Below are 23,482 nucleotides of genomic sequence, written 5' to 3' on the forward strand. Positions count from 1 at the left end.
CAAAGCACTCCACATCATTTGGACTTCAAAGAGATAACAAAAATTGAATTTCCTTGTTGCCTCAAGAACACTCAGTGAAACAATATGTTTTAATTGCTAATAAAGAGCTATTAATCTCTCGCAGTTTAGTTAACGAAAACAATTTTTGTACCAACTGCACAACTTAACCTAGTCTGAGAACTGAAAACTAAATTTGCACGGCAAAGGAATGAGAACCATGCAATGTTCTTGCTGTACAAGAACATTCTTTAACATCCCTCAAATTGATAAGCTTAAAAACTTCACCAGTTAAGTCCAGTTCATAACATGCTTCGCCTCACTGTAAAGTATTACAGAATTCAAACCCTTCCTCAGTCAGAATTGATGGGTTGAACTGTTCCCTAAATATCCACAAAGAGTTTTTTAATGCACTAATTACAGTTAAAATTAAGACAAAATAATTTATCCCCTCAGTTCAGAGTACTGTTATTTCAGTTCAATCCAAATTACCCAAGGAAACAAAGTACCTTTCAACACATTCAATATTAACAAGTATTAGATCAATACTTTTTTTTCTCCTTTAAAATACTCTTATGCTTTTTAATTAAAGTCATTAAAAGCTGACTGCAAGAAGCTGCAAAGTATAATGGGGGAGTGATCACTTTATATTTGCTTAGTGGCAGAAAAAAGTTCTATCTTGTTGATAGAAAGACCTTCAGTCTGACAGCACATCAGTCTAGCGAAACTTAACCAGAATCTGATAAAAGAGATGAAGCCTAGCCTATCAAGGTTTCCCATCCAAATCTCTCATAAGCATACCGAGATTAAAGACTGTAACCACATTACAGAACCTTGAGGAGGAAGGGGCCCACAGTCTGCTCCACAGCAAGAGAGCACCAAAACTACACTTTTTGTCTCACAACATGAACTCTTTCTTCAAGATAGGGTTAAAACACTCTTCTGAAGTAGTATAATATGCACACTTTGCAGAACATTCATGCCAGTATGTCTTGAATGTTCTGAGACAGAGATTTCAGTTCCTGGGGCTGTGAATCTTCATTAAGTGCTAAAGTCGCGTTAAAAAACAAAACAAAACAAAAAACCCCCCTAATGATAACAAAATGCCCACCATCAAGACTGAATTCAAACACCATTTCCTAAGTCAGAACTTGCATGCTCTTTACAAATTACATTGAGAATCCTGGAATACTGATATTTGAACTAACACAGAGACGACAGTCCTACACAAGTAAGTATTTGAAAACCATCTTTTTTTTTTTCTAAACAAAATATATAATGCAAGTACATGAAAAATTGCTTGAATTCATTCAAAAGTCAAACAGAGTAAATCTTAAATATTTCATTAAACCCTGGCATTTGATACAGCTAGTGCTAACGTAAGCAGAGCTATGACACAATCATATTCCTTTTAAAATTAGAAATACACAATGCAAATACATGAAATATTGTTTGAATTCATTCATAGATTACATTTGTTATAGTAAATCCTAAAATAAATTTTAAAATATTTCCATTCTCACTGCACATTTTCTGATGAAAAGAGAGATTCAATACAGATATGGTTAACCTACCAAAAGAAGAAAAACACCTCCCAGCCATGATTTTATATTTCCTTTAAAAAAATACAAACCTTGAGTTTGTATTTTGCCCAATTAATCATAAAATTACAAATCTGGTGGCTCTGCCACCAGAACAGTTTCACACTAGTTTTGATGAGGAACTACTGAGATACTCAGTCTTCTTCTTGTCTTCTACAAACCAGAAAATTCCTGCAGAGCTCAAATAGCTGTAGAACTCAAAAGATTCTCCCCTCCCTTTTTTGCATGTGTCTATGTGGGCATACACCCGCTTTTAAACTGTCCAGGCTATTTTCTACTACTCATTCCACAAACTCTAAAAGAATGCCTTCACAGTTATAACTCTTCATAACCGTACTCTAGTGATACTTCTCCCAATATACTGAAGAGAAAGAAAAGCTGCCTCTTACAACAGAGGGTAAACATAGTTTTTATTTGTCTTGAAGAAAGACTTTTACATGATGTCTGAAACTTACACTCATGTATTTTAAGGCAGCCTCCCAAATCGTCTTCTGAGCAACAGATTCTCCAAAATAACATGCTTTGTGAGCTATCGTTCATGATCTATATCTTTATCGTACATGTCTAGCACTATCAGTCATTTCTCTTTTGTCTGAGCATCATGAAAGGAATGCTGAAACCCAATTTGTTGGGGGGGGGGGGGGCGGGGAAGGTTTGGGTGTCAGGCTTTTCAGTGGCATGTTTGCACATTAACTAAGCTACAACTTCAGGTAAACAAGCAGCCTGTACCTTGATTCTCAAATGGCTTCAGATTTCATCACTCTAGGTTAACATCACAACCCACCTTCCAGAGAGTTTACCTAATATATCAGATCACATGGTACCCAGAATCTCAAGTCCAATTTATACCTTTCTGAGGCTAATGAACCACTGCATCAAGACACACTACTGAAGTAGACTCCAACCCACACTGTAGTCTAGGCGATCCTTCCCGCTGAAGGAGCAGCAACACTTACAAGGATCAAGGTATCATCCCACCAATACCTTAGCCCACTGTTCCAATCTCCCAGGTCATAATTCATACCACCACCAACAAATATTTAGATCTTAAGTTTACAGGACTGGCTCCCAAAGAATTTTTCCTCTCAAAAAACGTCCACTAGGATTTGAACAACACTGACAATTATCCTAAACTCCCACTCCGTAATATAAACTACAATCTGAAGCAATTCACATGCAGAACAGAGGGCTAGCATAATCTGAAAACTTGTCCTGAAGAAAAATCAAAGCTACAAAAGTAAAAATCCATAGAAATCATCTCTGAAAATATCCATACTGCCTTTTACTAATGAGGTTTGTCATACTGTCTGAAGAAGCAAAAACCCACGCTACTGTTTTTTAATTTTGTGTTTACATGATGGCTATGGGAGTTGCATAGGTGTATCCCTCCTTTGCTTCAAAATATAAATCAAGACAGGTATAAACCAATATGCCATCTTGAATTTACTGGATTTGACACTCAAATTGTCTCAACTCTTCCCCCACCTTCTGCTTCAAAAGTGACAAATTCCTTCAGTCGTATATTTGACCTTGGGACTACCAGATGAGTATTCTGATTGCTCACATGATATCATGAGATCTACTGTATCTTTTGAAGTCCCTTAGGCTCTCTGCCAGGAAATACTACAGAACAGAAATGAAACCTGGCCTTGGGAGGTTTAGTAGGTTAACTTAGGGTATTTGTTATTTCCCTTATAAAAATCAGGTGTTTTCTTTCAGTTCAAGTTCACTTAAGGCATTTTTGCCTGCTGCTTTTTCATACAAAAAGCACTACATCCATGTTACTGCTAAGTATTTCATAATACTGCATCAATTCCCAGTTAAACTACTCTCATAACACTCGCACACAATCATAAGACCTGAAAATATTCAGAGGAGGCAGAGTTGAAAAGGACCTTGAGGGAGCAATTAAACCAAATAACCTTTCCCCATGAGTAGTGTTAACAGCAGCTTTCATACTGGACCAAAAGAGGTATAAGAAAAGGAATCAATGTTCTACATCAAAGTCATCTAAAAATAAGCTGGGAACCAGCAATCCAGACCACCTTCTGCTGTAAAGGAGCATTCACATAGCCATTCCTATTCTGACAGTCTAGAAAAATTGTTCTCCTGAGAAGAGTCATCAACATCCTCTCTGAACCACTTCCACTTTCTGTCTTACACAAAGATAACTCTTTCAGACTGGTATTTTTTTCCCCAGCTGAAATGGTAAAAATACAATGAAATCCTTATGCTTGCTTACGGTTTCAAGTTCATTTATACTTCATTTATGAACCCAAAACTTGTTATCATAATGAGTTATTTTGTTTACTGAAGGCACAGTAGCACTACAATCTAAGTAACTCCTTAAAGACTAATATTAACACACATTGCAGGAACAGTCAGACCCAATGAGATCAGCAGTTCACTTTTCTCTCCTCTTATTAACAGGGGCCAATAACACACATTTCAAAGAAAGAACAAGAGTCCCCTAAACAGTCTGTTTTGCAACACCTACTAAGCAATGGAAGTTGGCTTAGAAGTTGGCTTCTGTCTGGAAGCACAAAGACTTATATTCAAATCTACTATTTTTTAAATTTATTTTTTAAAATTCAGAAACCACTTTAAAAGGAAATAAGGGTGCAGTAGAATTAAGACTCCGATACATACTTTAATTCATAAGAATTCTGTACCATAAATCCTAATTTTGAGTTCATAGAAATGCTCACAAGACAAACTCTCCTCCAGAGACTTATATATTGAAATATTTGCTCATTTACAAGAGAACATAGGAAATCCATGCTACCAAGTGGGTTTCCAAAGTTGCTGCTTAACAAAAAAACTCACCTACCCCTTACTAATAATCAATATACAGAAAGATTTTCTAAAGTTCTTTAGTGAAGGTTGCTTTTTCTAGGCATTACACTTATAAGATAGTTGCATAATTTTATGGTAAGTGAACTACTAAACTGAACACACCAAAACCACAGAAGATTTTAAAAGTGAACAATAAAATGGAACTTAGATTCTTATAGGTTATAAAGGTGTGAGGTTTTAGAAAATGAAATAGAATATTAGCTTAGATTTACACTTAGCATATGTTCCACACCAGCTTAATGAAGAAAAACAGCTTGATGACTAAACCTACACATTCCAGCTGTAATTGCCTTCCACAATATCAATAAGTTGGTATAAATCATAATATATACAGAGTTTTAATATACTGATGTTTAAAATTTGTATTTAATCACATTGGGGCCTATCATTTTCCAGAAAAACATCTTTATACTGGCTATAAGAGCAGACAGAATGATGGCTTTGTCATTAAGCATCAAACATCTGGCAGTGCATCAATTATTCTCTTTAATTTGCTTTGCCCTCAGAAGCTGGTGTGAGCTGTTGGAACCTGCAGTATGCCTCAATAATAGTGCATTAAATGGAAAGTATCTATGCCTGGCTGACCATTCTGAAAGCTGTTTAGAGTGGTCTGAAATCAGCTATGTGGGTTCCCTACAGAGTCTTGGTTTCAAATAGAAACAGATCATTTGCAATGCAAATAACCTACCATAGAACATCATCCTAATAGTGAACTAATAATGGTACAAAGCCTGCAGGCATTAACGCCCCTAAAAAACAAAAACAAAAAACAAACAAACAAAAAAGAAGACAACACAATATCACCACAATCTTGACTCCAACGTAAACTACTGCAGAATACTCATGATGGATACTATAGTAACATCCATCCTTCTTACTAGAAAGCTGCTATCACATGCATTAAAGTTGAAGTTTTAACTTGACTATCTTAGGCTATACCCAATTCCTGTGTGCCATGAAATGCCCTACTGCATATATCCCAGCAAATGAACACCAGAAATCAGGAATCATGCCTATGGCTTTGCTATTTTAACTCAAAAAGGCAACTCAGGGAGGAAGATTTGGTCTGTCATCTTAAATCTTATTTTTACTTCTAACGTTTTACAGCTTGTGTAGCAGAAGTCATGTTCATCTACTTAACTTAAGGACACAAAGACTAAATATAATAAGTACAGAGAGCTCATAGTACTCCAGTAGTAAACAGACAGACCAAAACTCTTCACTGCCTCATACTACTTGGCCTGCTACAGCTAATCTCAGGCCAAGGAGAACAGTCTCTGCTGTGTGTCACCTCCTCCTCCATCCAGGCCTTGGCTCTCTGTAATAGGCTCCAACAAGCTCAATTCAATGAGCATATGAGGAGGAGATTAAGCAACAAACTTCTAAAGTGCTTCAAATACTTGGAAAAAAGTTTTGAGGCACATAGCTGTTAAGACAAGAACGAACATCTCATGATTAAACACCAGGCATCCAGCATCTCAAAGACAGTCTTCTACAAAATTTCCTGCTTCTACTTCAAAGCAATGAAAATGCTAAAAATACAAAAAACTACTGCCAAAGTCATTATCCACCATCAGCCTTCTTGAAGATGGTTGCTGCAACTTGAAAGTTATTCCCCCCCCCAAAAGATTAACACTAAAAAAAAGTTACTCAAGCAATTAAAAGTATACAAAAAAAAAAAAAAAAAAAAAAGCAAAAAAATACCAGCAAACAAAGTAGGAACTTCAGTTGTTAATATAAACCTAAACAACACAGGCTGGTTTTACTACAGTCTTCTGCGATAATATCACTGATTAAAGTGATAGAATATATAAAACAGTATATACAAAAGTTTATTTCAAGTATGTAGAATGACTAGTTTAATAACCTGATATAAAAACAATCAAGAAATTCTCTATAACTGCATTTATTTTCACAGTAGCCATAAAGATCAGGGGTGGTTTATTTGTGTAGATCTTGCAACAGATCTCAGAAAAACACAAAGATAAATTCAATAAGAAAATTTCAGCAAAGGCTGCACGATAGACTTCACCTTTAATATACTCTTCCAAAGAATTTCTTTGACTTAATTCATTGCCTGAAAACTGACTTTTAGGGATGGTAACTTTGAATACTTAAAGCTAGACTTTTGCTTAAAGTCTCCCAAGCACAGCACACACCATACAGAAAGATGACTCTAACTAGAAGACACAACTGGGTGTGAAAGAGAAGGAAGCTGATGTACAATCAAGTATTTTAGATCTGGGAAGGTATGCCTGGCTGTAAATTCCATGATTCTAGAAAAAGCTGCTTCAGAAAGTAAGCAGGAAAACATTCATTTAACAGAGAAACATTATGATAAAGGAAAAACAATATTGGACTTAAAAGCTAAAAACACACCCTATGAATTACTTTAAACACAGATACTCTGTCCATTTTGCTGCTGCTCTAGAAATGCTGTGGGCAGTTGTAGAAATATACTGTTATGTAGTATATTTAAGACACAAAAAAAATGTCTGCTTGGAGGAGGACATCCTATAACTGCATGCCTCATAAAACTGTCCCTCAAGAACATGTGCATTCTAACTTTATTTCAGTTCCTCAATATGTCCCTACTGCTCCAACATCAGAAAGCAGCTGAATGTTTCAAAGCTGCTTAAGTACCCAAGGAGAATACTATCATGCCTCTTTTCCAGATGAGGCTATAAAAGGGGTCCTAAATCCCAGTGATTCAAGGATTTAATTCCAGAGGCATTTAACTTTTCTGCAACTATGTATTGGTCTTACTGATCTTTGGGAAGGGCCAAAAGAGAATCTCCTTGCTCACTCCTGACCGTTAGAAGAATCAGCTTTGGAATTTCAGATACTGAGCTGATATAGTTTGCCACCTTGAAAGTACTTTTTGTGCTTGAGATTCCTTTCAAGATTGCAAGACAGGTGCTTTTATACTTGGGCAACAACATGTATGCACACAGAACAGAGCACAAATAGTGGTGTCAGTGGAATATGCTGAAGTGTATTCACTCACTTTTAAGTCTGCAAGTAAGAACAAAGACATTTCAAGGCAAGAATTCTCTTTATAGAGAAGAATCCTCTCTAACACCAAAGAAGTTAAATTGTCAAAACAGGGGAAGGGAAAAAAAAGGGAAAAAAAAGAAAGAAAATGAAGTCAGTTACATTTCAGAGATATACAGTTGACTTTTTTTGACCTACAAGGTTCTCTTTAGATTTTTGTAACATGCAGAGCACTAAATCACCACTATTACATAAACAGTAAATTCCAGAGATTGGGATAGGCTGATGCCTACAGATACAAACTAACGACTCCATACAGTGATTCCTCAGATTTCCCACTGTGATTCTTCTTATAAATGAAGAGTTTCATAAAGTCTAAATATTATATTCAATATGGTTAGAACTGAACTTCTGCTGTGATTTGAAACCACTTGCAACTGTTACTGCTCTCTGGGAATCACAAGCCACTATGCAGAAACCATGCCTGAAAATGCTGTTCTTCCAGAAAGCATAAAATAGTAAAGCTGCCGGTATACTACAGAAAGCACCCTAATAAGATCTCATTGCAATCCACTTGTCTTTCAATGGGCAACTGATGTTCCTGGCATTTTACTTATTATTGAATTAAAAAACAACTTTTGGGATTATTACCGGAATAAAATGAGTTTGGCATACCATCCATTTTCACGTATTTCTGGGGAAAAACAAAAAACCAAACAGTTGTTGATAGGTGTACAAACAGCAAAGCACTAGTGGATGTGTGAAAGACAACTTGCATACTTCCAACTTGCACCATTGGTCACACCATGACACCTAGTCAGAGCGGGCAGCTGAGCTGAGCATCTTGCTGATGCTGATAATGGAGGAGGATCCTCCCTCTCTCTTCTTGGCTGCAAAGTCCCACACCAATTGTTGCACTCGGGCCTCTCTGACCCCCTCAATGAGCCACTTCAATTCACAATCGCAGACATTTTTTTCCTGTTAAATGAGATAGGCTGAACTGATATAAGGGCACTTTTATTGATGCGGTAAAGAAGCAAGGCCAGAGATTGCCCTAACATATTTGGCAGGAGAGGTCTGTTGATGTATACAAGCAATTCTCTCTGGGCTAAATAATGGGACAGGTCCAACTACACCTTGGAGATTGCTGTCTATTATATTCCTCAATACAGTGAATAACTTACTGGCAGGATATTACAGAAAGAACTAAGTCAGGATTTACTTACAGTGCTGATCACAGTCTACTCTGGCAAACACTACTTGATTCTTATCTGGGTATTCCTCCTTAATTACATTGGAAGCTTCCTCAAAAATAGGATGCAGCATTTGACTAAAGCGGCACCTACGGAAAGAATAAAAATTCATAATTTCAAAATATTAACTTGAAATCTTTTGACTGATGACTCAGGGAACAGTTCAATCTTCGCAGGAAAAAAAAAAAGAGAGGGAGAGAGAGAGAAAGAGAGAGAGAGAAAGAAGGTACTACAAAAGAATACAGACTTGAAATCATCCCAGTAATTGACTGGACAAAATAGGTTCAAAAGTAACTTGAATAATTCAGGTGGAAAAAAATTTTCATTCTAAATGAACACATAATTCAAGAATTGCCCCTTTGCTTTATTGGCTTAAGAAACACCATTGATGCGTTTCTTAAGGTAAGCTTTTAGGAAATCCATTCTATTCAGAAAGTCTGTTAATCTGTGTCTACCTGAATTATCCCTGGGGAAGACATTTGAAAAATAAAGTAAAAGTTGCTTTGATTGTTGAGGTTCAAACATTGACCAACACTTAAATAATCACCCTCAAAAAAGTATTGCAGAGATAGTATTATATGGGTCAACATTAGAATTTGTACTGCTTATTACATTATTGCTCAAATCAGTTGGAAATTATGTCTAGAATTTAGGCATGCTGCTACTACTGTACTGTGAAGAAAAAGATTTCCATGGATCCCTTCTCACAGTCATGTCAGATTTTGAAGCAAATCCTCTGTTTCTGGCCTTAGAAAATGCAGGAGGAGTATAAAGAGGCCCCACATGGGCCTCTTTTTGGTGGCTTTGAGGAGGTTAGATTATCACTAGTGCATAAGTGCGTTATTAATTTGTCACTAAGCTTAGTTTATCTTCTGTTCTTCTAGACACATTACAGAATTTAAAATGGAAGACCAGTAATGGCACTGCAGAAGCTGTCAGAATGAGACGTCAAAGATCATCTAAAAGCTGACTTGCAATAAGACCACGCGCACTGAAGCCCTGCTTACACTTTACAGTGTTAGCTTGGTGATGCTGTTATGCCTACACCAGCAAATGCTCCATGTGAAGAGGCAGTTTTTACTGTCAAAATATGAATAAGGCATAAGCCCGTTTTCCAGAAAGAAATCTGCCTTTTGCCAGTGCAGTTGTGTTACACTTTCATGCGTATATATATGTTACATATGGCTTCCTTGTCCCCCACTCTCCTCCGCCCTTATAGCAGAGTATCTATGTCAACAAAACTGACCTGTTCTCATTCAAGTTTGTGTTATATCATGGGTTGGGAGTATGCTATGTTAGGATTTATGACTGCATATCTACCATATAATGATCCTAATTAAGACTGAATGTTTTAAATTTATGGCCTTTTACAATGTGATTGAACCTGCAAGCATACGCAAACCTTTAAATTCTGAGCAAACCTATCAAAGAGAAGATTCCATAACAGTGGGAATTGCAGAAACAGCACTGCTTATAGGTTCAGAACAGGTCTCTTAATACCTTGCTATATTAAGTTTTAAAATACTGATACCTTCCCTAGATCACTGGAAGTATCAGGGCAGTGATTTTCAGCCTTCTGCAGTTTACCTTTTCCAAAATTCCAAATCATTTTTCAATGGTGATATAGAAACTAAATTTCAGCATATTAACTTTACTCTTAATGTGCTTGCATTCTTAGTTGTCTTTAATAAAATAGCCCATGATCTGCCAGGGATCTGCAGAACACAGCTGAAAATAAGCCATCTTGAAAGTCAATTATTTAAATGAAAATAAAGACATGTAATAATTAGGAAGACCTATCTACATTGTCCTGAATCCCAGTCAGATTAATTTTTTTTTTCATAAACCCCCCCCAAACCCCCCAGTCTTTACAGTGTAACTCTAAACAAGAGAAGAGACTGGGCTTAATACTTACCAAATTGTACTGTCATTATAGAAAAGTACAAATAGCTTGCTTGGTAAATGAATGCAACCTCTCTCAAGAAAAATTCTATTTAAATGTGCCTAGCATCAATTTAGTTTGTGTAGGCAAGTGAACAGATGCAAAATAATCAACATAAAAATTGGCTTTAAAATGACAGAGGTACATACAGAGATTTTTAAGCTGATCTGGTATCATGTCTGTCTTTATGCAAAGTTTAAGTGAAGGTATTGAAAACACCTTTATTGAGAATTTCATCCTACATGAAAAGATTGGGTACAATTTTTTCCCAGTCACTTTTAAAAATTATTTAAATTAGCCTGCTACCAGTTGAATGAATTATCAGTGAAGGCAAATAGTAAATTTGCTGATATAAATCTTTGTGCTTTTTATTTTTAGACTGTACGGACCTCTGAAGGCCTACATAGTGCAATGTGGAAGAGGCAAACGGAATCAAAAGTCTAATCACCTAGAAGACCTAATCTGGACAGCTGACAGTTTATGCTCTCAAAGCAGGGGAGAAGTGAGGAAAAGAATACTTAGAGGGTAATATTTTTACTTACATATTGATTTACATGGTAAAGCTATTTACACCCATGATTAATCAAAGGAAAGAAAAAGTGAATTTACTTTTCTAGCCTCATTGTCTATGTTAATTTGCATGTTAAATGTTATTTCCCCTGAACACTCTTTCAGTTTCCCGCCTTCTAAAAGTTCTTTTAGAAATATTAACAGCAGAACAAAACAGAACAAATAAAATAACCTCTTACACAATAAAAAGTGGGTTAGAGTGCTTAAATGAATTCTAACAATGTATTTGTAGGCAAGGAAAAAAAAATTCAAGTAAACAGATTCTTCTAAGTGTGTCTTTCATAACGTCTAACTAATCTGACCCCAAATTCTTTCCTTTTCCAGCTGCTCAGTTTTCATTTCTCAGTTAAAATCTCTCAAATTCTCTACGTGAAGGGTCTTCCAAATTAGAGAAGGATTTGATTTTTCAAGGCAACTTCAGGTTTTCTGGCACATGTGTATGGGACCAACACAGAAGGAAGGGAAACAACAGAATCTTTTGGAACTTCCTATGTTCAAGAGCAAAAAGCTAACAAAAACTGTCCCGCTAAGAGGAAAAACCTTCAATTATGTAATATGCCATTCTCTACTACCATAAAATCCTTTTTGCCTCTGATGGATTCCCTGACAGAAACAAAAGATGGCAGAGTAGCAGAAGGGGAAGTTATCAAAGCATTAAAAAAAAAAAAAAAAAAAGTGTGTGTGTGTGTATGTATATGTATGTATGTATGTATATATATAAATAGATAGATATAAAAAAGAACATACCACTGCATCTCGGATTAGAATACTATGGTCGAACATCACTGTTTCCAACAGGCAAAAGTTTAAACATAGGGAGAAAAAAACCCAAAAAACTTGTATAACTTACCAGTCAGCATAAAAATTAACTAAAGCAACGTCTGCATTGTCTGGGAGGAAAGAAAAACAACAACAAAAAAAACCCAATGTCACATCACAAGGCAAACTTCTTACAGCACTTTAATCCAAGACTATAAAAGTATGCATAAGAACTGTAAAAACAATATTTCTAGATTATACAACATTCAGCTTAGTCTGATTGTTAGAAAACTACTAGGATAAGTTTTATCTGAAATATAATCTATAGTAAGTGGAAAGAGTGATGAAAAAGGCCTTTAGTCAAGTATTTTATTGACTTTATTGATATGTTAGACAGTAAAGATGTCAATACTTAAGGCATTAAGATACAAAAGTAGTAAGTGACATAAGAAACAAAAAGTAATTCTGGATTTACTATTATGGCACTCAAAACCAGAAGCTGTACTCTAATATACTTTTTAAGCATTAATTAGATTATTCACAAATGTTTAGAAAAAAGTTAAAAGCTGAAATGTCAGCTGTTTGGGTTAGAAGGACAACAATATGTAGCCTGCCTATGCAACTTGGTCTGGTCACTCCTTCTGTGCCTTATTTGCTGTGAAGTTGGATAGCAAGTCAAAAGGTGGCAGAGAAATCTCCCATCCCCAGAAAGGAAAATGATAAGGGATGCTTGGGGGGGGGGGGGGGAAGTCATGCTATAGGGATATATGATAGAGCAGTGAAATAACGCTCCTACATATTATTTTTTAAAACACATATAAAGGAAATATCAAAACTAGAAAGACACATGCAGTTCTTTATTTTCTACCCAAGAATAAATTATGATCTTTACACAATTTACGTACAGTACGATCTTTATGATAACCACCTTGTAAACTGATTTTTGAGTAATGGAATAGATATTGAAAAAAATACAAATTTAAATAAATACTAGTACTATAGAATACAAGTCACAGCTTTATAAAGCAGAAATGTTGCTAGACAAATCAGTTTGCTCATTGACAAAATTACAAAGCAGTTACATGCAAAGATTAATGTGTTAAGTATGGCTTGTCATGTACTGGAAAGACAACTTTTAAGATGACTGGGGAAAACTACAGTTTTAACTAAAAGTACAGCTTTAATATTTACACCATCTGCCAGGAAAGCAGTGGTGAACAAGAAATTAATGAAAACTCAGCAGAGATGTTTAAGGTAACCCCCAAGGCAATGAGTATTTACTGTAAGTAATTGGATGAAATTAAGAAAGTACTTACACTTGGTACATATTTCTCCTATTATGAATAAAATATTTTGTGACAGGATTGTACATTTTTCAGTGTACAAAAGGTATTTAAAAATAGATCTTATATTATCCAATCATACATTTACTACACAAAGCAATCCTGCAATATTAGGCAGATTAAAACAAAATGCCTCCTTTGTATTTTTAAATCAATATTTTTGAAGCATAACACAGTAACTATTTTCATGTGAAGAGAACCAGACACAGGCAAACTCTGTACTTTTCATGACAAAAAGGTTTCAGAAAAGGAATGTGTATCTGATTACTTTAAGACAACAGATGAAATACTAATTTATGTGTCTCTTTTCTTTGAGCCACTAGAGTCAAGATAAAGTTTACAAAGAGGAAAGGCATATATAACAAGCAACACTCTTGTTGCAACACTCAAACAACGCTCAAACAACCCATCACCAGGGGTTTCAGTTGCTGCTATTATTTGGGAACTCTTAAAATGCTCTGTTGACAGATTTTGCTTCTATAACAAAGCATTCTCCCAAAAAGGCACCAGGTATTTTTCTTAGACACTTATAACCCTCATTAAGATTACTGCAAAGGAATTTGTGAAGTGACACATCAGTTCAGACAGCTAATTTTGATCATAGGTACTTAATATTCTATTTAGATTGCAATACATATTTTTGAAGCTAGTGTATACCTATGTATTTAATAATATTGCAAGATTGACATAGATAAATGACTGTCGACATGCAAAGAAAAAAAGATTCAAAGTACTCACTTAAAATGTCATCTATATTTCCACTATCTAGACTTGTTATTTCACTTCTTGTTGGATTAAAAAGCCAAGACACCTAAAAGGAGAAACCAAATCAGTCAATAATAGAGAAATAATGTATTTACAATTTTAAACACAACACTTCAAGACCTGGAGGATGGGAAAGAGGCAGAACAAACAGTAAAATAATAATAGTTCAGTCAATGCATTTCAGATGCTGCACTACTACAAATATAGAAGTAAACATTATTTACAGATATATAACATCCTTGCACAGTTAAAGTAAAATTGTCTCTCTCTTCACAATATCATCTTCTATTATGCTGGCAGAAATATTATTGCTAATTTTTGTAGCTTTAAGAGTAACTTCTATTCATAAATTCACTCTGAAGTGTGAAATAAAACATATTTTAGTCATCTCACTATCCCACATGACCCATAGGTAGGTAGGAACAGCAGCTTTACCTAAAGACATGTAATTCCTCGTGTTACTAACAGTGCTTGTCTGGCAAAAAAGTTTCTCATTAGGTAAAGCTTGCAATTGCTTCCATTTTCCTTGATGTTAAGAATTTTTGTGTATCTAAATAAACTAATTAGTTTTGAACCCCCTTCTGTAATTTTTCTTGATACTGCTTCAGTCCTAGATTGTAATTGGCACAAACATGTCAGACTTTATAAACTGAGAAACCATGTCAGCCAGATGATTCAATTGCAAAGCAACACATACTGTTCTCAGCGCAACTACGACAGCAGTATGCAGAAGAACAAAATGTCATATTCACTGCAATAGGCACAGTCCTTTTACTTCAAATAGAGGGGAAAAAAGGGTTAAAGTTGCTGGTCTATTCCAGATGAGAATTACACTCTTTCATAATAACAGGTACTGAACTACATTTTATTTTCACTTTGGAAGAGAAAAGTATTGGAGTTTTGGACCTGGACAATATAGATTGTGGCTTGGGACATGAATGTCTCCTTCCTGAGCAAGCTGATCTAAAAGTTAGCCCTTCTCCAAGTAGGGCCAGGGCTCCGACCAGATGATCTACTGAGATGCCTTCCAACCTAAATTTTCCACAATTGTGATTTCTCAACTGATGGAGAAGACAGGAAAGGAAGGCTTTCATTGGAGAATTGAGAATATATTCCAAACAAGAACTCCAGTAAAGACCAAAGATTCCAAATGATATCTGAAGAATTAATCCTTGCACTGAGATAGAATTGAACATGAAATATAGAATACCTAAATTCATGGAGCCTTAGATTTAATCCTTGTAGATGCACAGAAAGCCTGGGCTGAAGCAGAGGTGATGGCTGCTTTTACTACTGACACCAAAGAAATATTCATCTGGAAACACAAAGAGCACTCGAACAATGCCACATAGAGCAGTTGTAACGCTGTGATATAAGGACTGCGCTGTATTTATGGAAAAGCCCAAGACCTCTCCTATACTCGAACCATGCCAATGTTTGTCTAGCTAAGGATATGACTTAGATTTAGGAAGCACCTCAAGCAGCAAACCCCCAAGATACTGATTTTTGACACTGGTTCCAACTCATTGCAAGACTAATTCAATGTCAAACTTCAAGTTTTCTAGCATTCAGTGCAAGCGTATATCAAACACTGACCTCTCAAAAACATTAGACATACTGGATGTCTCCCTTCATTAAGATCAGCCTAGAAAATTCTGGGCGTCTTTTGCAGCAATACATTGTCAATAGCTCTCAAACTACCTTTGTAAATGGCACGTAGGTGAAGTTTGCAGCAATCATTTTCAATCTCTTCTGGTTTGTGGATCACTAAACGTTTCTCAGTGAAGGCACTGATCCTGCTGATCATATTTCCCATATAGAGACCAATGTGTAGCATACTCAGTCCATCTTAGCCCTGTACAGCAGTCTATAAGCTACAGGCTGAGAACTCACTCCTTTCTATAATACAAAACATGGATCAGTGCCTTGCAGTTGCTGCTCAGGCTCAGATAAGATTCTAGTATTAGATGCAGGTCTAAGATCTGTGGAGGAATTCGCACAGCATTCCCTTAGTGCTTGAAATCTGCTAGAGACCAACGGGTCAACTGTAGCTTTAAGATGACCAGTATAGAAACAAAATTAGTGGTTGAGCTGTAAGGCCCTTAGTTGAAACTGATGGCAGAAAGGAATGGTCCGCCAGAAAAATATCTGCCTAGGTGACCCATGTGAAGCACAGGTTGTAGCAGGTCAAATCAGGGAAGTTCCTTTGGAGATGCTGGTGTAGCTGATACCCATGGTGCAGCTGACTGCTGATCAGCAAGAAGAAAAAGAGGACCCAGCCTTCACTGTGCGCAGAGAAGCTATGCACGCGGACCCTGGTCCGCAAAAGTGAGAGTACCTGTGCATGCATGAGGGCTGCCAGCCACCTTCATCAGCATGGGTACCTCCCCCTCATCAGTGGCGTGGTGCGTGGGGGCACAACCTCTGTGGTATTGCCACGTGAGGCACTGAGGGCTAGAAAGGCGATGGGTTTGTAACAATGGATTAGGTAAGCATGGAAATGAGCTGGCAGGGTTTATGTTTGCCTGGGCATGCAATTATATGTTGTTGCAAGCGTTTAGCTAGATATCGTTCGTATATAATTGAAGCATTAGAAATAAGATTAACAATAACAGTTGAAATACTGTTTTATTAACAAAGAAGAGTATAACTCAATATATGAGCTTTTGTTAGTCACCATCCAATCTAACCATAGGTCACTCTACAAATCCATCTGTATAGATTTCAGGCCTTCAGTCACCCTGTGAGAAGGTTTCAAAGGCCTCTGATTGTATTCTTGAGGACTACAGGGGTACTAATCCTGATTATAATCTTGGACAAAACTTGTTTACAGGAAAAATCCACAGAAGCCTCTAGAAAGGGGGAACTTTTTAGCTGCTGCCCACACCAGTATTCATACCTGGAAAGAACCTCTGCAACAGGCTTTGGTGAAACTATTTTCCACAGGAGCTTCAGCACTTTATATTGTCTTAACATAGCAAATTGGATAGATACCAATTTCTTAAACACACACAGATTTTTTTGCTACAGTTTTAGAGTAGCAACACCCCTACTTTCTTAAAACAAATCTTATCTAACATATGCTAGTTATTTAGTTAACTAAACATAAATTAAATATAAACACAGATAAGCATAACATTTGCAATCAGAAAATAGGCTGTGTTATTTAGCATATACACTTACATGGATAGGAACTGTATGTTCATTTGTAGATTGCTACAATACACCTTAGCTTACAATGCAAATATTTAACTGGGAAGTCAAGTGCAGGATTTACTAACCAATAAAATCCTCTACTAGACTGTGCTACACACAGAAAAACAAAATAAAACTAATACTTCTTTATGGCAAGAATAAAATTTTTGATAGCTTCCTTAACTCCTATTGCAGAAAAATACGGTACAAAATGCATCTACTCAAACAAAGACCCTGAATCATCTTTATACATTCAAGCTGAAAATGAAATTAAGCTGTATATCTTACTGCCCCTCCATATTAAACAGTAGCGGAGAAATACTGAGACTAACAACCTCTTTCCCCAAAAGCTACACAAAACATGAGATAATCAAAATACCCACTTTTTCACTAGAAATATGAAATATTCTATATTGTCAGAATATGTTCATAAATATATATTTTTAACATTTTATTCTGACAAAATAATTGCGGATGACAAAATCTTCACAACAGGTAGACAGACTCAAGGAAAAAGAAATTTCATTAAGAAGTGCCAATAAACACGCAAGGCTGACTTCAGCTGAAGGTATACTGCCCATAAGGAAGAAAGCACACCCTTTTGGCCCAATAATCTTGCTGTCCCATGAGATGGGAGAGGGTTTATGATATTACTATTATTAATATTTAACATGAGGAATACAAGTTATTTAAATTGCTTAGAAACTACAATGTTTCGAGACTATCTGACCTTTGATGAGGCCTGTGAATTATATCCATGGGCAGAAAACAAGATATTTTTGAGGAAATCATTTTTGAATGTCAGTTGCACACGTTGTCAAAAGATAGGCACCGAACACATGTTCTCAAAACATACTAGCTAAAAAATCTTCAGAACTTTTTCCTTTAAATGCAAACTTTCTTTATTACTTAAATATGAACTAAACACCCAAAGTATCCCAACACTCAAAAGAGTGGAACATAAAGCCAGAATATTAATTTTAACTTGTTTCTTGGTGGGTAACAGCCCTAATTTCTTTCTACTAAATTAACTACTACGAAATGTATTATTTTCTAAGACCTTTATCAAGTAAATGGCTATTAAAACACTTACTATCAATCAAGGCTTTGTTGTATTATACTGTTATCTTGCACCATTCTAAACTGTTCTCCCTTGCAACTGAGAAGTACCATATCTGTTTCAGCATTAATGCAGTTTGCATTCTACTAGCCTACATCAGAAGGACACATGAATAACTATTCACATTTATAACTTAAAAAAAAAAAATTCCAAACCAACCTCACAAGATAGCTTAAAATGCCTTCTTAAGTGAGTTTGTGGCTATCTTGAAAAAATAATTCAAAAGGAAAATTGGTTATGTAAGTATTCCTGAAAACAACTGCTGCTTTTATATTAGATAAAAGTAACTGTATTACGATATGATTCTGGCATGCTGTTGTTCTGAGATTTTATACTTTTTAGATGCCTAAATTATTAAAATATGATGGTAAAAGCTAACTAGTTATGAAGGAAAGTTTTCCAGGAAGAATAAAAACAAAGATATAGTAGAGTATTAAGATACTAAAACTGAAGCACGGAAGTGCACAAGTTAGATGAAGATGCATTTATAATATACTCTTAAACATTTAAGTCTGTATAGAAAAACAACAGAACAAAAAAGACTAAAACAAATGAATACAGAAAGTATGTGTGTGCTTACAGAATACACTGTTGAGAAAAAAAAAATCAACAACTTAGCAATGCATACACAAAAATAAAATTTAGTTTATATGGGGGGGGGGGGAGGAAGAGACACACATATATTTGCACTCCTGTCATCAGATATCCTGTCAAATAAAACAGGAATATATTTGTTTGACTTCCTGGAAGTTTCTGAAGATTAGTCTGTTTGTGTTTTTATTAGGAAGTTTTACACAGAAATCCTAGTATTTCTGATCCAGTTCCTCCAGTCATAAAATCTTTAAAAACCACGCAGTGATATCACAGGCATTTCTTCAGAATTTTCCCCCAAATCTGTAGGTTAAATTTGAGTAAGTATCAGCGAGTGGACAGCTGCATGAGGAACAGCTTTTAAAACAACACATGGAAGCACAGAATTGGCAGCTTACCGGTGACTTACCGGTTCTAGAAGGAGCCTGTACTGGTTGCTTCTAAGGAATAAATACAAAAGAGCTGACCTTTATTTTGAATTTTCCCAGTGCAAAACCTCAAAGCACTGCTCAAAAGGGATTAATATTACCCTCCCTCCTCCAACACATGACACATGGCTACACAAGCAGCCTTGCACAAAACAAAATGCCCAGAGAAAAAATGTTCCATTCAGCCACCAAAGGAGGACCTCCGATTTAAAATGTCAGACTTCATATCCCTTTCTCAAAAACAAAATAAAAATACACCTAACTTAAACTGATCTCCTGATGACAATGCTGTGGTTCAATAGTCACTGCACACATCCAATTAACAAAGCCGACAGGTTATTCAGAGAATTTAGCTAAACCTTTTATCTACATATTACTTTTACAGATTAGTGCTATTAGTTCTCTAATTGGTAACCGGGCAGAAGAGACAGGCCTATAGGTCTTCATTCCCAAATTTAATTCCCAAATTTATTATATTTTACATGCCATTTTCTTGCAGAAGAGTTTAGCAGCTTAACTAACTACTCATAGCAGAGTTTTAAAGCAGACCTCTTTTTTCTTCCTGTGGTTTTATTTCAGTTTTTCATTATTTATTTTTTAATTCACATAATGAGACAGAGGTCCTCACTTTTAAAGCCAACTATATGGAGAATATAGATAATCTATTCTTCCTTGGAACATTATGACTACTAATTAGCATTACATCTGCAAGGCAGTCAGTATTAACATTCTTCATTTTTACTTGCTAAACTTTCCAAATCCTGAAGGCATCCAAGTAAACTGTCTCTCTCCTCTACAACAAAATCATTTTATGTTTGGCAAGCAGCTCTATCCCACTTTTAATCCAGATTGACATGCTGAAGTTACTACCTGAAGTCTTAGCCCCACAGGACTTCACGGCTGCTTTTCCATCCCTAAGTACATTTTTCTTTACCCACACTGCTAACCTTCTGCTGCCGTGAGATCTGCATTAAACTCACTGACAGCAAGAGGCAGAAGGGTTTACAGCTTGCAATACAATGATACAAATTCTACAACACTGAAGCTGATAGTCATTGTAAGAGCCCCTGAAGTTTGGCTTCAGAATCATCCACCAAGAGCATCTCACTGGTAGCATTCCTAGAAACCTTACAGCGAACCACAAAGCTCACAGAAAAGAGAGATAATAGTAAATACACAACAGTAGAGAAAAAGAAAAAAGGACATAATTCACCCTCTCAGTAAGAACAGTTCAATGCTTAATTGGGATAAATATATTCCTGAGCGTGCCTGAACATTTGCATAACGTAGATTAACTGAATACTGCCACCCCCAAACTGTTGATTAAACAGGTTTCTATCAGCAATATAGGCTGTTAGAAATAAAGGGTATCTGACAAAACCATACTGTTTCAAAAGACAAACAATCATTTTTAACTATATTTAAGTATTCAGAGCAACATTTAAATTGGTACCAAAAAAAAAAAATCCTTTATCTATTATTTTCTTTCAAGAGCCATAGCTTAAACTTAATCAGACAAATTTAAAAAATTTAAAGGAAGCTACTGAAAATAGATTTGGGCATTGCAGTTACTAACTTCCATGGGAACAGAAATAAAATCTAACTGAATTGAAATACAGATAATGTGTATTAGAAAAGTAAACTTATTTCTTTGGCTAATTCATGCCAAAATTGAAACATCTATCAAGGCTAAACAGTGCTGTAATAACTACACAGAGTTAGGTAGACAGACTACTATATTAAAAAGAGATAGTGTGATTTTAGATTTTCATCATTTCTTGTTACATCCTCCCTTATTAAAGAAGTTTGACAGAAGTACTTGGTGCAGGTGTAGATATTATGAATATTGAAGAATTCTTTGCTAATGAAGAAGCTGGAAACAAAAAAATCCATTCACAATTTATGATGGTATCTTTGAAATTCCAAATGATACTGATTCTACATTTCAAATCAGGGGAAAAAAAAACAAAAACAAAAACTTACAATGACTAGTTCCTACAACTGAACTTCATACACATGAAAAGAAGTTGCAGGATTACTGTCACTTGTGACATTCAGGATGGGGAATGATTCATAGCCATACAGATACCTCAACAGCCTGTTACCATAGCATTCAAGATCCCCAGAAAAATGAACAAGTTTATCCTCTCAACAGCCTGCAAAGTGTTATTACAAGATGCAAGATGTTCATTCAAAAAGTCCATTACAGAGATGAAAATTAAACCTCTGTATCATGATGTGCAGTTTGATGCATCATATTTTTTCATAAAGCTATTAACAGGCCCTTGCTTCTAAACACAATTTTAAAGCTTGAGTCTTTGGGCACAAATCTAAGAATCACTCTTAAAAAATGTTTAAATCAGGGCTCAAAAATGACATGAGGCATTTCTATTAAAAAAAAAAAAAGTCACAGAGATAAGACCTGTAATTTACTTCCAGCTCAGGTACTTCTGATTTTCAGTGATTTCTCTTCTATGCCCAGAGGGAAAAGGACAAACTGCAGTCAAGGCCATAACACAGTTTTCCTCATCTTAAATATCCTCTTACAAGCAATAGTCCAGACTTCTCCAAAAGATGTAAATGGGTACTTACCCATTACTTACCACTGGGTACACACCCAGCGTATGAACAGAAAAATGTTTATTAATGTGGTCCTTCAGAAATAAGAACTTAAAGTCTGTTTCATAGCTTTAAAGCCAGGTACTAGGTTCTCCAGGAGCTTTACTAGAACTCTGAATCTGTAGATCTTATTTGACGTGCTTCTTATGCTTACACAAGAAACCAGAATTCCTCCTTTATCTTATATACTTACCAATTGCTCTACTATATTCATAAACTACGCTCAAAAATTTTGGCATGCAATTACTTTGGTTCTTTCATGTACAATACCTTTAATAACAATGTTTATACTTTAATATTAGTTTCTGGCAAACAGTGGTGTAAGCTTCAGTTTTCAAATCAGCTTGCTTGGGGAAAAAAGAAAAAAAAAAGGGGCAATTTTTTTTGCTAAATAACAGTAGGCAGAAGCATACAATCACAGTTCCAGCTCTGTGTTTTGCACCACAGGTCTTTACATGCAGTTTTAAAGAAAAACTCAACACATTTTGAAAAATCAAAACTTCCTTTCTAGGATACTATGCATTTACTATGAATATACACGTCAAACTACTGACTGATATGTAAATAAGTTTAAGAAATCAGCTGCCTGTAAAGTGGAGTTAAAAATAAGAAGTCTCCAAACCTGTGAAGCAGTAGTTTTTAATTCTGTTGCCTATGAACTCCTGAGGGTTCAAGGACAACTATGGGGGTGGGGAAGATGGAAGCATCTGTGAAAAACTAAGGAAAAAGATTATTGTCAACAAAATTAACTCCACAGTACAACCACAACATGTGCACCTCTACTGGAAAATGCATATGGATTTTGGATGAAAGAAAAAAAAAAAAAGGCAGCCAGCATTTTGAAGAATTCAGCAATGAATCACCACTTATGGAAAATTTTAAATTTCAGAATCACTGAAAGCTTATCTAGAGATTCTTTTTAAAATAATAAATATTCTTTTAAATGACTCTGGAATTCATATGAGCCTCTCATCTTTGACAATTCTTCCAAACTGTTTCAGCAAAGTATACAATGAAGTTGTTGTCAGAAAACTGTAAATCCAACCTTTCAAAATGGCTCCCATTTTCCTGTTCTCACTAAGCATGCAGCTCTGTGTTGCCCTCACAGGCTCCCTCCTCTAAAGGCATCTATGGCTGTGCTCCCACCTAGGGCCAGAACGACTCTATGGACTTCTCTGAAATGGGAACTTTTTCTTCAGTATGCTGAAGAAGCAGCTCCTCTTAAAATTACCATCATCTTAATTCTAAATATTTTAAAATCAATCTAAGTACACCACATTTATCTGCCTACCAGGAAGGGCAGAAAAGGTGTGAAGACAGAGATGCAGACTTACTTTAAGCAGAGAAATTAATTCAGAAAAAGGGCTTAATAAGCCAGTATCTCAAAGGCAATACTATTCAGAACAAAACATTGAGCCCGAATCCACACTGTACTGCTAGTGACTTGCA

General features: G+C 35.8%; 1 protein-coding gene across 3 annotated transcripts in view; it reads right to left on the reverse strand.

Moving 5' to 3' along the window:
• ERP44 (endoplasmic reticulum protein 44) overlaps positions 1 to 23,482 on the reverse strand; it is a 58,406-nt gene that overhangs the window by 20,317 nt on the left and 14,607 nt on the right. For 2 of the 3 annotated variants that reach the window (XM_013957727.2, XM_013957729.2), the window contains 3 exons: positions 14,054 to 14,126; positions 12,064 to 12,103; positions 8,675 to 8,790 (listed from right to left, as the gene is read on the reverse strand). In XM_013957727.2, coding sequence (XP_013813181.1) covers positions 8,675 to 8,790; positions 12,064 to 12,103; positions 14,054 to 14,126 — 229 coding nt within the window. The remainder of the gene's footprint in view (positions 1 to 8,674; positions 8,791 to 12,063; positions 12,104 to 14,053; positions 14,127 to 23,482) is intronic. The other variant, XM_013957728.2, reaches the window with a different exon arrangement.

Source organism: Apteryx mantelli, chromosome 2 (assembly GCF_036417845.1).
Source record: "Apteryx mantelli isolate bAptMan1 chromosome 2, bAptMan1.hap1, whole genome shotgun sequence".
Taxonomy (NCBI): domain Eukaryota; kingdom Metazoa; phylum Chordata; class Aves; order Apterygiformes; family Apterygidae; genus Apteryx; species Apteryx mantelli.